Here is a 15,618-nt window from a genome sequence, read left to right on the forward strand (position 1 = left end):
TTTAATGATCTATAATGTTCTGAAAAGCATACTGAAATAAAAAACGGATCAGATTCCTAAATCATGAGTGTCTTTCCATATATGACCTAAATAAATTAAAATTAGCAATTACAATTCAGTTATCAGAAATACATGTAAAGCTCTATTGGATTTAATTGTACTATACACAAGTCCAGAGAATTACAAGTACTTCTCTTTTGTTAATACGAGATACCTAGGGAGAGACTAAAATTCCAAGTGTTAACATATAAACTAATTTATACTTGTCTTTTCTCCAAAAACTAACTCAGTTTTATATTTGTTTTAGTTATATAGATGTATGCATATATGTGAGAAGAAATACTGAAACAAATAATATCACTTGAGAGAATTTTTAAAAGTTGATACTAGTTTTTAATCCTCTCTCCGTCTCTCTGTCTCTAATAGTGAGGGTGGGGAGTAGTTACAAAGAATAAAGGAAAGAAAAATAAAATCTTTTTCCGAAGATGAATATATTACTCAATGAATTGAACTGTTTGGTCAGATGCAACAACCCTTGTCATTGTGGGCAGTAGGTGACAAATTAGCCAGCTTTCAGGGAAAGTTAAAAAGCTGCTTCTAAGGTTAATTTTCTTCATGCCTCACAGAATTATGCTCCCATTAATAGCCATGCAAGTCGCTATGTGAATTAAATCAAGTTAATTATTGCTCATGCTATTTAAGTAAAACATGAAATCTTTGTACGTAGAAAGCAAACAGCACAGAATCTTTGAGGTAAAAAATAAAAATAAATACATACATACATACATACATACATACATACATACATACATACATAAATAAATAAATAAGTTACACAGTAAAAGGAAAATCATTGTAAAGTTTTTGCCTCACTTCACCAGTTTGGCTGAAATGTCTACCCCAGGCCACATTTGAAGTAAAAGATCTTATCTTTTAGGATGGCTGTGTCTTTCCTTCAGGCAACCAGTGCCTTTTCATTGCCCCTAGGCTGCTTAGAGTATGACCCTTTATCAACTTCACTGCAGAAAAGTTTGAGCAGAAGTGACTTTTTTGTAAACTGTATCAGATAATTTAGGACTCATCTATACATTTATATAGTCCATGCCAGCCCGAGCTGAGAGAAGAGAGGGATTTCATAAATAAACCCTTGGTAATATTGTACCAAGTCAGAAGCTAGTGTAATAGGTTACTTTCCCTGGCTGGCTGCATTTTAATAAAGTACTCCTAGAAAAGTTAAAGCATGCGAAATGCTTTAGGTATGATTCAGCGCCTTTTCTTTATAATCACTAAACTTGTATCTCGTGTGTGTATGAAACTTCATCCTAGACCTTGCTGGCCTTTTTAAACAGTGCTGTGTCTCTCAGAGTCCTTAATCTTTCTGACTCCGTAATTTATAATCTGGAAAGGGAGTTGTTTTATTTCTTTATACAAATATTTAGTTCAGAAACTTGTAAAATTAATGTCTTTCTTATTAACCTTGGACTACTATAACAAAATACCATAAACAAGGTGGCGTAAACAACAGACATTTATTTCTCATTGTTCTGGAGGCCGGGAAGGCCAAACTGCCGGCTAATTTTGTTCCTGGTGAAAATTCTCTTCTTGGCTTGCGGGTGGCCATCGTCCTGTGGTATCTTCACATGACCGAGTGAGAGAGCAGGTGCCCCAGTCTCTTCTTAATCCCACCAGGAGGATCCCATTCTCCTGCCTCTTAAACTGATTACCTCCCAAAAGCCACATCTCCCAGGACCATCACACTGGAGAGTTGGGGTTTCAACCTGTGAATTTGGGGAGCACACAAATACTCAGTCCATAGCAATTACCCTTAAATTATATGACTATTTGGTAAAACTGAGCTTTTAAAAAAATGATGAAATGACTGGCAGTAGGTCTAGCCCACCTCACTTCAATCATATAATTCTATTCTTTCCCTCCCCGTGTACTGTTTCTTGTGTAGATCCCACCCGTGCATAAATCTCTTCATTGGGGAAAGACCAGGAAATGAAAGTCCCTTCACTGAGCATCAGTGAGCAAAATAAAAGGGAATATTAAAACCTCTTACCATTGCAATGAAGCCATCATTTCAAACTTATCTCGTGACCATGTACAGTTTTAGACTTTACCCTTGGTGTTTCTCACACTACCGTCTCCATTATTTGTTCAAAACCATTAGCATGGCATATTTACTCTGCATTAGGTTTTCTTCTGAGATTGTGGAACGTGATGTTAAAGACCATGAAGCTAGTTCCCTACGGTGCCTTTGTGCAAATAGAAAAAAGTTCTCTTCATCAGACACCTCGGCACAAGAGAACTGACAGAATATGATTTTATTACACAATACTATCTGCCAGAAAATATTCTTAGTGAATATAAGACGTTCCTTTTTAATGAGTCTACATATAATAACTATATGAGAACATATACTAAACGTATGAAAATATTCAGGATAATGAAGACGTCTGTAGTGTGATTTACACATCCTTAGATAAGACTGTGGGTTGTTTGTTTGTTTGTTTTGCGTACAACCTAAGCAACCACATGCAGTGGCCCTGCTCCTATTAGAGAAGCTGATAAACAGGCAGAAGTGTAAAAATCTCTTCAGTGATTGGACTTGGTTTAAAAAAATATTCATGGGAAACACAGAAGATATTCTGGGAATAAGCAGGAATTAATCTGACTCTTAGTCTCTGTAACACTGAAAATAAATGGAAATAAAGTGATAAGGAATTCCATCCAATTGTAGTGGAGCACATATATAGGAATAAACACCTGTGTTCAGTGTTTTGTTCGGTATAGCTGAGACAGTTGGTGTTGCAAACAGTAGAATCTATATGGGATAGACAATATGGGAACATCAGAACATGAAGGGTTTTGTTCTCTGGGTAATTCTTGGAAGAAAGTATGGATACCTCATTAACATTCTGTGTATATTCATTCTCTAGGCCCCATTGAGTACTAGTACAGAGATGTGCATTCTAGCACTCTGATTCATTCAAAACTTTTAAAATTTCAAAAAGCTTCAAAGTCCAGTTTCTAATTTGTTTTGCCTCCTTTGCTAAGTCAGATGTTTAAACATTTCTTGTAAATCATTTTTTTTTCTTTTTTTTTGATGACATCTACTTTGAAGACAGGTGGCATGGATGATAATCTTTTAAAAACTTGAATTGTGTGCTAATAATGCTTTTATTTTATTTTTTTATGCCCAATAGACAGAATGTGCAAATTTTGTTCGAGTACTTCAGCCTTATAATAAAACTCACATTTACGTTTGTGGAACCGGAGCATTTCATCCCATATGTGGATATATTGATCTTGGACTCTACAAGGAGGTAATATGATAAAATCACATGAAAACAATTTATTATAATACCTTGTTACTTAATGCTTATGGCATTAGACAGGCATATTTGAATATAAAGATGGAATCATATGTGAACTGTATAAGAACTCACGTTCCCAACCACTTTAAGGGTTACCATTTTGATTATACACTTTACCTAATTAAAATTTTTTCTATTAAAAGTTTTTTTTTAATGAGATGATCAAAATTAATAGTGCAAAATGTTGAAAGTGCTTGTTTTCTATGGGCTCTATGTATGTCTTCATTTTCTCTTGAGGTTCCTTTATACTAGATCTGTATGGTATGTTGCTGTTGGTAAAAATATATTTCCCATAAAACCTTGCAATGGAATTATATCTTATAAGTAATTTCATTTTTTGTATCCAACAAATTTAGCCTGTTACTTATGTTTACAATAGCGAATGTTAAGTACAATAAAATTTAATGATTTCTCTTTTTAAAATTGTACAGATAGTCATATTAGCACATTGAACTCATGTGCTAGAACAAATTACCATAGTGGAGATAAAGGATATATTCATTAGGAGTAATGTATCCCTGCTATCAATGAGCATTTCAGTAAATGAGAAACATGCAGATTTTAGTAATTAGTTAATAGTTTAATAGGTTAGAGTGGTTTCTATGTGTCATGGACTATTCCAGTCACTTGGATTGTTTCTTTGGAATTTCACAACACTCTTAATGAAGCTGGTACCTTTATAACTCCAATTTACAAGTTAGTAAAAATTGTCTCAGTGAAATTAAATAACATGCCTAAGATCACTCAGCTAATAAATGGTCTAGCAAGGAACTGAACCGAAGCAGTCTGTCTCTAGAGCAAGCATGCACAACTGCATTTTAGATCATGTGGTCTTAAGTGTATCTTTGTATGAGTTGATGGGTTGCACTATCATCCTTATGTTTATGTATATACTTATTTGAATAACTGCCCATATTTGCAGGATGATTGGCAGCGTGTTTGAACTTCAAGTCTGGGTTTATGGAACAGGTTTCTTTACATTGGGTTAATGGAGTCATGCAGAAATGAAACCCACAACTGTAGCTGGGTAAATTTTCCTCTCTAATCGACTTGTCTAACCAGCCCAGATTCAACTATTTGAAAATAAGGCAACCCTGATAGTGAATTCTCTGAAGCAGTAGGAGACTTCACAACTTGAATCCATCATTCTTTGTTGCTTGTGTAATGTTCTCTTGCCTAGCTTTGATGAAGGGTAATATATAATAGTAGCTCACAGCATTATGGTGTAATTACATGAGATAGACCCACAGTTTGGATGTGTTCTGAGGCCTGGGGCTAAAGGCCAAACTCACAACCTGCTGAAGGGTGAAAATAGTGTTTTTTTAGCTCCTAAAAGTCACAAGTGCTAAAAAGGAATTTAGATGGAGCTAATTACTTAGCTTGGGACTGTCAAGAAGCCCCGAGGCAGTCAAATTTACAAGTTCTGTGAGTAAGAGAATTATGAGTGAGCAGGGGTATTGAGCCTTGTGAGTTTGCTGCTGGTCCGGGGTACAGGTAATTGTATTCAGCCCTGCTTGAAGATTATTAACGTTTTAAATGAATTATTAGTCCCAGGAATTTACTGTCCTTCCAGAGGGAGTTTAGAAGGCCCTTGGATTTTCAAACAGCTAATGTTGCTGTAGTGTGGTAGGGAAGAGGGAACAGCAATAAATATTAGGGACGGAGGAGAGAAGTATGGGAAGTCCCCTTTCTGGGGACTCCTGTTCAGTGTAGCTGGGGCAATGGGAAGAAGCATAAAAAAGCTAAAATGAATCCCAGATTTCTGTCTTTGGCAGTGAGTTGGAGAGAGATGTTATTTATTGAGGTGAGAATAGTAACATTGTGGGGAGCATGGTGAGTTAGTTTTGTATGTTTTGCATTTGAGAAATATTCAGGAGGTCATGCCAAGTGGGTAGTTGGATCCGGATTTCAGGACGGAAGTCAGGGCTGTTGTCAACAACTAATCATTTGAGCATGAGGAGCCAGAGTGAGAATTACGGCCCCAGTCATTTACCAGCTCCGTGCTCTTCTGTACACGGCATATGCTTTCCAAGCTGCTGTTTATTCAGCAAAACAATGATGATAATACTAACTACCTCACACTTATTTTGAGGCTAAAATGAGAAAATGGTAGTATAGGCTTTGGCATAGCACTTGCTTCATTCCTGTCACTTTATATTTAGCCATGGTAGGCAACAGGAACCCATAAAGGTAAAGAGGCAAGGATTTCAAAAGTGTCTGTGTGTGTGTGTGTGTGTGTGTGTGTGTGTGTATACACATATAAATTGTGTATAAAAATAACGTCTGCAATGTATATATACTATGTGTGTATATATACATATATACATATATGTATATGTGTGTATATATACATATATATGAATATATACATATAATTGTTAAATAATTAGGTTCAAAGTATTGATATGTTCTTATGTTCTTCCCCCTGGAATCTCCCCTGTGCTACTGCAAACTCACATCTTTAACTAGGGATGATATTAATAATAACTTTGCCTAGTTGTGATGAGTAAAAGTCTCCTACAACTCTCCTTATCACTTTATTTCAACAATATTTCTCTGTGTGCAGCTTAGATAGATATGTTTTGCATATTTAATTAGGCTTAAGGAATGCAATGGGAAAAACCTTGTAAAATTGAAGTGTCATGTAATTCAGTCAGTTTATCTGAGGCAGTCCACTTAATCAGCTATTACATTTTACATCATTTTCCTGTTGGTGTCCTTGACTCTGGCTCAAGGAAACTTGCTTTCCTGCTATCTTCTTTCTCCAGGAGATTAGAAGGGAGACCTTGTCCTCAGCCTCCACAAATACCAATTTTATGGACTTATCTTGGGAATTTAATGAAATGTTGCCTTTGAGAACAGAAGTCTATACAGTTATGGGGTTTATCCAGTACTTTGCATCAACTCTGACATTCTCTCAGATAGTTTCTTGGTTTTGTTTTTTAGCTTTTTACTATGATCTTCTGGCACACCATGATTCAGCTTACTTTTCCCCTTTACATTAACTCCATTATAGGCTTTGGAGTCAACAGTTCAGTTTGATCTGTGGAGAATAATGTTCCTTTAATGATATTTAAACATCCTGAAGAGCCACTGTCTACAGATGTTTGTTTTCCTGACTTATCTCTAGTCGCATCCACAGTTGGGAAGAATATCCTAAATGTGTTCTCGCTGGACTTTTTACATGCCTGGGCTCCACTGTCATAACTTGTCATTAGCTCACCTGTTCTAATTAAACAGACATCAGCATGGTCATGTTACATGGTCATGGCGAGTCTAGTATAAGTTGATTTCAACACAATTTTCAAGTTCACGAGTTTGAAATGTTGGGACTAGATTAGTTAAAAGCACAAAATTTGGAGACAGCCCTGAGTTCCAGCTACTGTTTTTCGTCTTACTGACTATGCAATAACGAACAAGGTACTAAACCCCTTCGATCCTCAATATTCCTCTTGTAAAGCTGGAGTTCTTAAAGTAGCTAGATCGTTAGGTTCATGGTGAAGATTGAACCTTCAGAGTTCATGAAGTTCCTGGCCTATGGTCAGTGCCTATTAACTGTTAGGTACCATTACTATTAGTATTAAAGTGCATTTACTGAGAACTATGAAATAGCAATTGTTAACCATGCTATTTAAATTGCTATTACTTTTTTTTTTTTTTTTTTTAAAGCAGTGGTTACGGTCCGTTCTGTTCATAAGAAAAAGAGCTGATGTAATACAACAGATGATCCAATTCCCTCTATCCCTTTTTGCTTCATTGCTTGATTTCTAGATAAGTAGCACTGAATGGTCCTTTTTTATTATATGTATGTGTGCTCTGATAGAACTCTGTAGATGTGTCATCTAGAGAAAATGCCTGAAATGCTGAATTTCTCTAACTAGTGCATCGGCAGGGTGAGTCATCAGCTGTTTTGCTGGATGGTCGTGTTGTCAATGTTATAAAATACTCAAGCTCATGGGGCCATATTCATTATACATTCATATTTTTCTTGGAAAGTCCAACTTAAAATGTTATTTTTTCCTGAATATTAAAAGCCTGCCAGTGTCACTCTGTCTGTGGTCATTATTGTAAAAATAGATGTTGCAGCCAATAAAACTATGTGGTTTTTAATGTGTACAGTGTTTTCATAAAAGTGAAAATACAGCAAGATTTTTTTTTCCCCACATGTATCAACACCTCTGAAAATGAACTGCCTACCTTAGAACACTTTTATGTCATTGAAATTACAAAATATCACATAGCTTAAGTAACTTGGAAAAGTTACAGATGCTTAGGTAAATAGACCATAACAGCTATGAAAAGTAATTATTGTAGTAAATTTATTTCTTAGATGAAGAAATTGGCTTATTAAGGCTCAATAAATTAGTTAGGCTTAAGACATATATGTTTGATGGTGATATTGATAATGATAGTGATCCAGACTAAATTAAATGACAAACATACTACTAATTCTGATCGAAAATTTAATTCAGTATTATCATTACTACTTCGGGCAAATGGAAACCAAAACATGGGAATTGAGTCTTGATGGAAATGGTGTTTGCGAAAAAGGTAAAGGGCACAGCATGATGCTCATGCTGGATGCTCAAAAATCAATTTGCGTGGAATTAGTGAATTAGAATTTAGTTCTTATCTCGTATGTTCTTGCTGACTCTGGTATTTTAAGAAATCTCATTTGTGTTAATATTTCTCATAACAGGAAGTTATATTCAAACTAGACACAAACAACTTGGAGTCTGGCAGACTGAAATGTCCTTTTGATCCTCAGCAGCCTTTTGCTTCAGTAATGACAGGTAAGATCAATGACGGGTACTTCTTGTTTTAGGTGTTTTTCTAAAAAGGTATGTGTAAATTAAACTACTTTTATTATTTTTTTTTTAATCAAGTAAAAGATTATTTTGGAATCTCTCACTGGCTGTTTGGTTACAGTATTTTAGTACCCAATCTTTCTATACTTAGCATCCTTATCAATAAAAGGAGACCTCAGCCAACCTTAATGTCTGCAGTTACTTTTTAAAATGAACTTCTGGTTGAATTCTTTTGAATGCAGATGACACACACTCACTTGTTCTATAATTTTACATTTAGATGGCTCAGATTTCCTTATACTAAGATATGTCCCTATTTCGTTCACTGTGGAAGTTAAATTTAGCAGTTTCTTTAAACACTAATATGTTGAAGATTTAAGTGGAAGTATTAACAAGACATAAGTGGATAGATTGATAAAACAAATGAATCAAACTATAAAGTACAAGTAATAGAATGTTATAAACCTTTTCCCCCAATTTCACCATAACCTGATTATTTTAGTGGAAATGAGAAATTTTTTTCTAGCACGTTCAGGCTTCTCTTGTTCTTTATATATCTTAAATTCTCTTATAAAATGAGGCTCCTGTTTAAAGAAGGCAGTTCTGTGTGGTTTGAAGTTTGTTCTGAGGAATGTCTGCACAACCATAAGGACTCCTTTTGTCTTGGTTTGGTTCATGACTTTAGTCTTTTTTTATTTAACTTGTCTATCAAACGTTTGAATAGACTATAAGAATGAAGCACCATGACGTTTTAATTTTCACTTAGTGAGACCCACTGATCTTCCTTTGAAGTGAAAGCGTGTGCTTTTGTGTTTTGAAAATCGTGACTAATGTACAGTCATTATTCTCAATAAAATTAGATAGATGATTTGTGATTCTGATCTGCCAAGTAGGGTGGACACACCTTTGATAAAAAACAATAGATTGTAGGCACTGGTAACCCCTCTTTGGAATCCCTAAGTCTAAGTAGTTTAAATACGACGGAGTCAGCTTTAAAGCCTGGATATACAGAACCCATTTTGGAGTTGAAACATACAATTTTTTTCCTGACAAAATGTTCAAAAGGTCCACAAATTTATGTTTCAAATTAGTCATGTGTTTCCTTTACTCCTGCCAAACCTTTTTTCATAATGTCTTTGTTGATGTTGTTACTTTTGCACTTCTACGTTTTAAAATTTTCCCTAAAATTAAATTTTGCCATTTACCATATACTTTAGGCGAATGCTTTAAGAGATGGCACCAGTGCCATATCCACATTTACTTCACATAACTGGATTTCTCTCTTTTGTGTTTCAGTTTTTTCTCCTTTGAATGTTCACTATTGTCATTATTTAGGTTGCTTGTCTCAGGTCGTTCAGTAAGAGGTTTATTGAGATGGATTTTATTGAGATGGATATAATCAGAGGGTTAAGAAAGTATCTGAATCATGTATACAAAGGCAGAATTTGAAAGATGTTTCTGAGGAAAACTGGAAAACTGGATTTCAGTGATAAAACAATGTCTTTAGGTTGTTCTTCTATTTAGGCATAAAACAAACAAACAAACAAAAACCTAAACTAAAATAAATGCTCTGTAGAGAATAGCCATTTTTGTTTATTTGTTTGTTTTAATTTTTGTCCATTAAGTGTAGCCCATAATAGTTGACTATGAAGATTTCTTGAAATAGATGCTTAGCTCTCTGAAGGGCAACACATTCTACCGTAGGAACAGCATTTTTTTCTGCCACCGCCCTCCACCCCAATAATGCATTAATAAGCATTAGGGAATATTGACCCCCATCCCCTCTTTTTTATCCTCAATCCTTTTCTCTACCTCTCCTCCCCATCTTCCCTTCTCCCTTCTGTCCTTTCCTCCTCTCCTCTCCTTCATCTTCTTTTCCTCCTTCCTCTATCTGTCTTCCCACCCACCTGTCCCTTCGCAGCCTCTTTCTCTCTTTCTTGCACCTTCCTCTTCCTCCTCTTTCTCTTCCTCTTCCTCTTCCTCCCTGCCCCCCACCCCGGTAAAACATGGCTAGGCACTTTAAATAAATAACAGGACAAAGAATTTTGGTATGCTGTAATGGCAACATCTTTCCTTTTTCAGGAATTCCTGTTTATCAGAACTATTAGAGAACATGACTAGCTACAAGGAATGCAACATGTTATAATTACAAAGAATGACTTCAGTGCTGAAAGCTCCCTTTCAGCAGAGATTAGGTAAAGAAAAGTTGTGGCCATTGAGGCTGTGCTGGTTAAGTAAATACTAATTATACAATCCATTCCTCATTATGGCATTTGCTTTTTAATATTTGTGTGTGTGTGTGTGTGTTACTACAAAGAGGAACTCCTAATTATGATATATCCTTGAATTGTTAGTGAGGAGAAGGAAAAGAAGAAGAATTCATTCGTAAGAGAAGCCAATGCATGTGTAGTTATTAATTCAGAAGCCTTTGGCCCCTTTCATATTCAAGTATCTAGAATCAGCTTACCAAAGTTCTTTGCGTTATCTTTTCTTCAACTAAGCAAATTTTTCAAAATCTGAAGGTGAAATTTATGAATTATAACATCAGTACACTCTGGTGTTAAGCAATAAACATCTTTGGTTTCATGCTGTGAAATTAGTATATTGTAAATAGTTTCTGCTGGTAAACTCTTAGAAGTCCTGTGTATTCTTTTCTCCCACCCAGATGAGTACCTCTATGCTGGAACAGCTTCTGATTTCCTTGGCAAAGATACTGCATTCACGCGGTCTCTTGGGTCTACTCAAGACCATCATTACATCAGAACTGACATTTCAGAGCACTACTGGCTCAATGGTGAGTGACTTTCTCACTTTTCATTGTTTTGCTTTTGCTTTTGGGAAGATAAGAAACTCATTATTATTTATTTGGATGTGTTATGAGAGAAGTGATTTAGCTCAACATTATAAAGTAGGTTTGAAATAATGCTCACCAAGTTAGACGTACCTCCAGCGCCTGTTGTGTATATAATAATAGCTGACATATATTGAGTGTGCGCTGTTGTCCTTGACAAGTCTATGCTCTAATTGATTATTTTAAAAATATTCACAATGACATATGAGGTACATATTTTTCTTATGCACTTTTTAAAGAGAGGTAAACTGAGGTAGAGAGAAGTTGAGTAATTTGGTCAAGGTCTTACAACTTGTCTCTTGCAGAGCTGGTGTTCAAGTCAGCAATTGTTTCCTTCAGTCTGCTTTTTGATGACTAAGCCAAATATTCTCCAGGAGCGAAGGGAAAGGGGTTAGACTATAATGCTAACTTCCTTTGTTTACAGATAATTTATGTGTGGATTAATAATTTTAAGCATATTGATATTGAAATTAGTTTGTCTAATTACATTTTTGTTTAGGGGTCATACAGTATTCCGAGTTTTAAAATCAAAACAAAACAAAAACGAAACCTAAATTTATGTATGTATGTATGTATGTATGTATGTATGTATGTATGTATTTTAATTCAAGTTTATTGGGTGATCATTGTTAGTAAAGTTACATGAGTTTCAGGTTTATTTAATTCAAAGAACAATGCAACGCTTTTCATTTTCCCTACTGCCTACAACAGTTAAGGTTTTATCATGATTTTCTAAAGTTTTCTAATTAACAGGACTTTATTCTACTGCCTGACAGAGTAACATAACACTGCTGTTTAAACAGACAGACAGCATTTCTCATTCCCACTGTAAATATTGGGTTTTAGAGGAGAAGGCAGGGCAGAGATATCCTAGAGGCTATCTTTCTATCTCTCCGTAAATGACAACATAAACAAAAGAGGGAAACACTTGAAAAACATTTCTTTAGTCAAAATATCCAGATACATTTGTTTACACAACAATGTGATCTTCATTGACCAAAAGAGAACCCTAATAGAGAGAACAAATTTAGAATATCTCCAAATAAGTGATTATTTGTTATTTCTTACACTAATGCAAGATAGGACTATCTTCTTGAGCTTTGTGCGGTTTTATGGAAATGATTGATCTGAGAAGGACTCCAGACATTGTAATGGTGGAAAACCATTATCTGCTTAGGTAATAAGATATACTTTTCAAATTAAATTTATTGAGGTGACATTGGTTAGTAAAATTGCATAGATTTCAAGTGTACAATTCTATAATATATCATCTATATATTGCATTGTGTTCACCACCCAGTCTGTTCTCCTTCCATCACCATATATTTGACGCCATTTACCCTTTTCTGCCACTCCCTTTCCCCGTTACCCTCTGGTAGCCACTAAACTATTGTCTGTGTCTATGAGTTTGTGTTTTTTGTCTTGTTCATATGTTGCTTTCAGTTTTATATCCCACACAGGAATGAAGTCATATGATTCGCCACTTTTTATGTCTGAATTATTTAACTTAGCATGATAATCTCAAGATCCATCCATGTTGTTGCAAATAGCAGTTCATCTTTTCTATGGCTGAGTAGTATTCCATTGTATATATATTCCACATCTTTTTTATCCAATTATCTATAAAAGGACAATTTGGTTGTTTGCCATGACTTGGCCACCATAAATAATGCTACAGTGAACATAAGGGTACATACTGTGTTTCCCCAAAAATAAGACCTAGCCGGACCATCAGCTCTAATGCATCTTTTGGAGCAAAAATTAATGTAAGACCCAGTCTTATTTCAATATAAGACCAGGTCTTAGAATAGAATAGAATAAAATAGAATAGAATAGAATAGAATAGAATAGAATAGAATAGAATAGAATAGAATACCGGGTCTTATAGATAATAAGACCTTCTCTTATGTCAATTTTTGCTCCAAAAGACTCATTAGAGCTGATGGACTGGCTAGGTCTTATTTTCGGGGAAACACAAATTTTTTTTTTTTTTTTTAAAGATTTTTGTTTAAAAATATGGCTACATACAGCATTATATCAATTTCAGGTATACACCGTAGTTATTCAACATTTATATACACAAAGAGATGATCACCATGATAAGTCCAGCAACCATCTGACAATGTACCATTCTATCACATTGTTATTGACTATATTCCCTATGCTGTATATTAAATTGCCATGACTTATTTGTTTTATATCTAGAAATTCGAACCACTTATTTTTCCTCACCTTCCTCCCTTTAAAAATTTTTAATTGCAGTTAACATTCAATATTATTTTGTAGTAATTTCAGGTATACAGCACAGTGGTGAGACATTTAGATAATTTAAGTAACGATGCCCCTGATTAGTCTAGTACCCACCTGGCACTATACAGCTATTACCATATCATTGACTATGTTCCCAATGCTTTAGTTTACATCCCCATGACATTTTTGTAACTACCAATTTGTACTTCTTCATCCCTTCACCTTTTTCACCCTTTCCCCCCATGCCCCTCCCATTTATCACCCCGATAAATCTAGTACCCATCTGAAACTATATATACTTATTGCAATATTATTGCCTATATTCCCTACGCTATCACCTACATCCCCTTACCTACTTTGTAACAACCAATTTGTACTACTTAATCCTTTCCTATTTTTCACCCATGCCCCCAACACCCCTCCCATTGGCAACCATTAAAATGTTCTCTTTATCTATGAGTGTGTTTCTGTTTTTATTTTATTCTTTAGATTCCACATATAAGCAAAATCACATTGCATCTGTATTTTTCTGTCTGACACTCCACTCAGCACAGTACTCCCCAGGTCCATCCATACTGCAGCAGATGGCAAGATGCCAGTCCCATCCTGGCTGAGCAATATTTCCTTATATATGTACCACCTCTTTCCTCTTTATCTATTCTTCCATCAACCGACACCCAGGCTGCCTCCACATCTTGGTCATTGTAAACAATGCTACAATGAACATATGGATGCATGCATCTTCCCGAAATAGCATTTTGGGTTTCTTTGGATAAGTACCCAGAGTGGGATTACTGTGTCCTTCTTTGTCTCTTCTTATAGCCTTTGTTTGAAAGTCTATTTTGCCTGTTATAAGAGTTGCTACCCAGCTTTTTTTTTTTTCTTTTCCTGTTTTCATTTTCATGAAATAAATGTTTCTATCCCTTTACTTTCAGTTTGTGTGTGCCTTTCAATCTGAAGTGAGTCTCTTATAGGCAGCATATGTAAGGGTCTTGTTTTCTTATCGATTCAGCCACCCTGTGTTTTTGATTAGACCATTTTATCCATTTACATTTAAAGTAATTGTTGATAGATATTTAGTTAATTGCCATTTTATTATTCATATTTTTAATCTTTTTTTTTTTTTTTTGTCTTAAAGAAGTCCCTCTAACATTTCTTATAATACTGGTTTGGTAGAGATGAACTATTAGCTTTTTCTTGTCTGGGAAGCTCTTTATCTGTTCTTCGATTTTAAATGATGTCTTTGCTGGGTAGAGTAGTCTTGGTTGTAAATCCTTGCTTTTTTATCCCTTTGAATATTTCCTGCCAATCTCTTCTGGACTGCAAAATTTCTGTTGAGAAATCAGTGGACAATTTTATGGGGACTTCCTTATAAGTTACTACTCGCCTTTGTCTTGCTGCTTTTATCATTCTCTCTTTGTATTTAACCTTTGCATTTTAATTATAATGTGTCTTGGTGTGGGTCTGTTTGGGTTCATCTTGTTTGGGACGCTCTGCACTTCCTGTGCTTATATGTCTATTTCCTTCACCAGATTAGGAAAATTTTCAGTAATTATTTCTTCAAATAGGTTCACAATACTTTGCTTTCCCTCTTCTCCTTCTAGTACCCTTATGATGCGATTATTGTTAATGCTTGATGTTGTCCCAGAGGTCTCTTAAACTATTCTCATTTTCTTGGATTCTTTTTTCTTTTTACTGTCTTGATTGGGTGTTTTCTACAACCTTGTCTTTCAAATTGCTGATTCAACCCTCTGCTTCATCTAGTGTGTTGGTGATTCCTTCTAGGGCATTCTTCATTTCAGTTATTGTATTCTTCACTTCTGAGTGGTTCTTTTTCATGGTTTCTATGCTTTGTTTTGTTTGTTTGTTTGTTTGTTTGTTTGTTTGTTTTTTGCTTGCTTGCTATCTCTTTGTTGAAGTTCTCACTAAGTTCCTTGAGCATCCTTATAATCAGTGTTTTGAATTCTGTCTCTGGTAGGTTGTTTACCTCCATTTTGTTTAGTTCTTTATCTGGAGTTTTCTCCTGCCCTTCATTTGGGATGTATTTCTTTGTTACCTCAAACTTGGTTGCCTGTCTGTGTTTGTTTCTACCATGTTTCCCCAAAACTTAGACCTAGCCAGACAATCAGCTCTAATGTGTCTCTTGGAACAAAAAATATATATTATATTATATTATATTATATTATATTATATTATATTATATTATATTATATTATACCCGATCTTATATTAATTTTTGCTCCAAAAGATGCATTAAAACTGATTGTCACATAAAACACAGTATGTATTATGTAGATCTGCCACATCTCCCATTCTTGCTGGGCGGCCT

General features: G+C 35.1%; 1 protein-coding gene across 1 annotated transcript in view; it reads left to right on the plus strand.

Moving 5' to 3' along the window:
• SEMA3D (semaphorin 3D) overlaps window positions 1-15,618 on the plus strand; it is a 199,422-nt gene that overhangs the window by 109,908 nt on the left and 73,896 nt on the right. Inside the window, exons 5-7 of the mRNA XM_019753571.3 lie at window positions 3,210-3,329; window positions 8,080-8,173; window positions 10,854-10,982. Coding sequence (XP_019609130.1) covers window positions 3,210-3,329; window positions 8,080-8,173; window positions 10,854-10,982 — 343 coding nt within the window. The remainder of the gene's footprint in view (window positions 1-3,209; window positions 3,330-8,079; window positions 8,174-10,853; window positions 10,983-15,618) is intronic.

This window comes from Rhinolophus sinicus, chromosome 4, assembly GCF_057876585.1.
Source record: "Rhinolophus sinicus isolate RSI-liver-muscle chromosome 4, RSI-T2T, whole genome shotgun sequence".
Classification (NCBI taxonomy): Eukaryota; Metazoa; Chordata; class Mammalia; order Chiroptera; family Rhinolophidae; genus Rhinolophus; species Rhinolophus sinicus.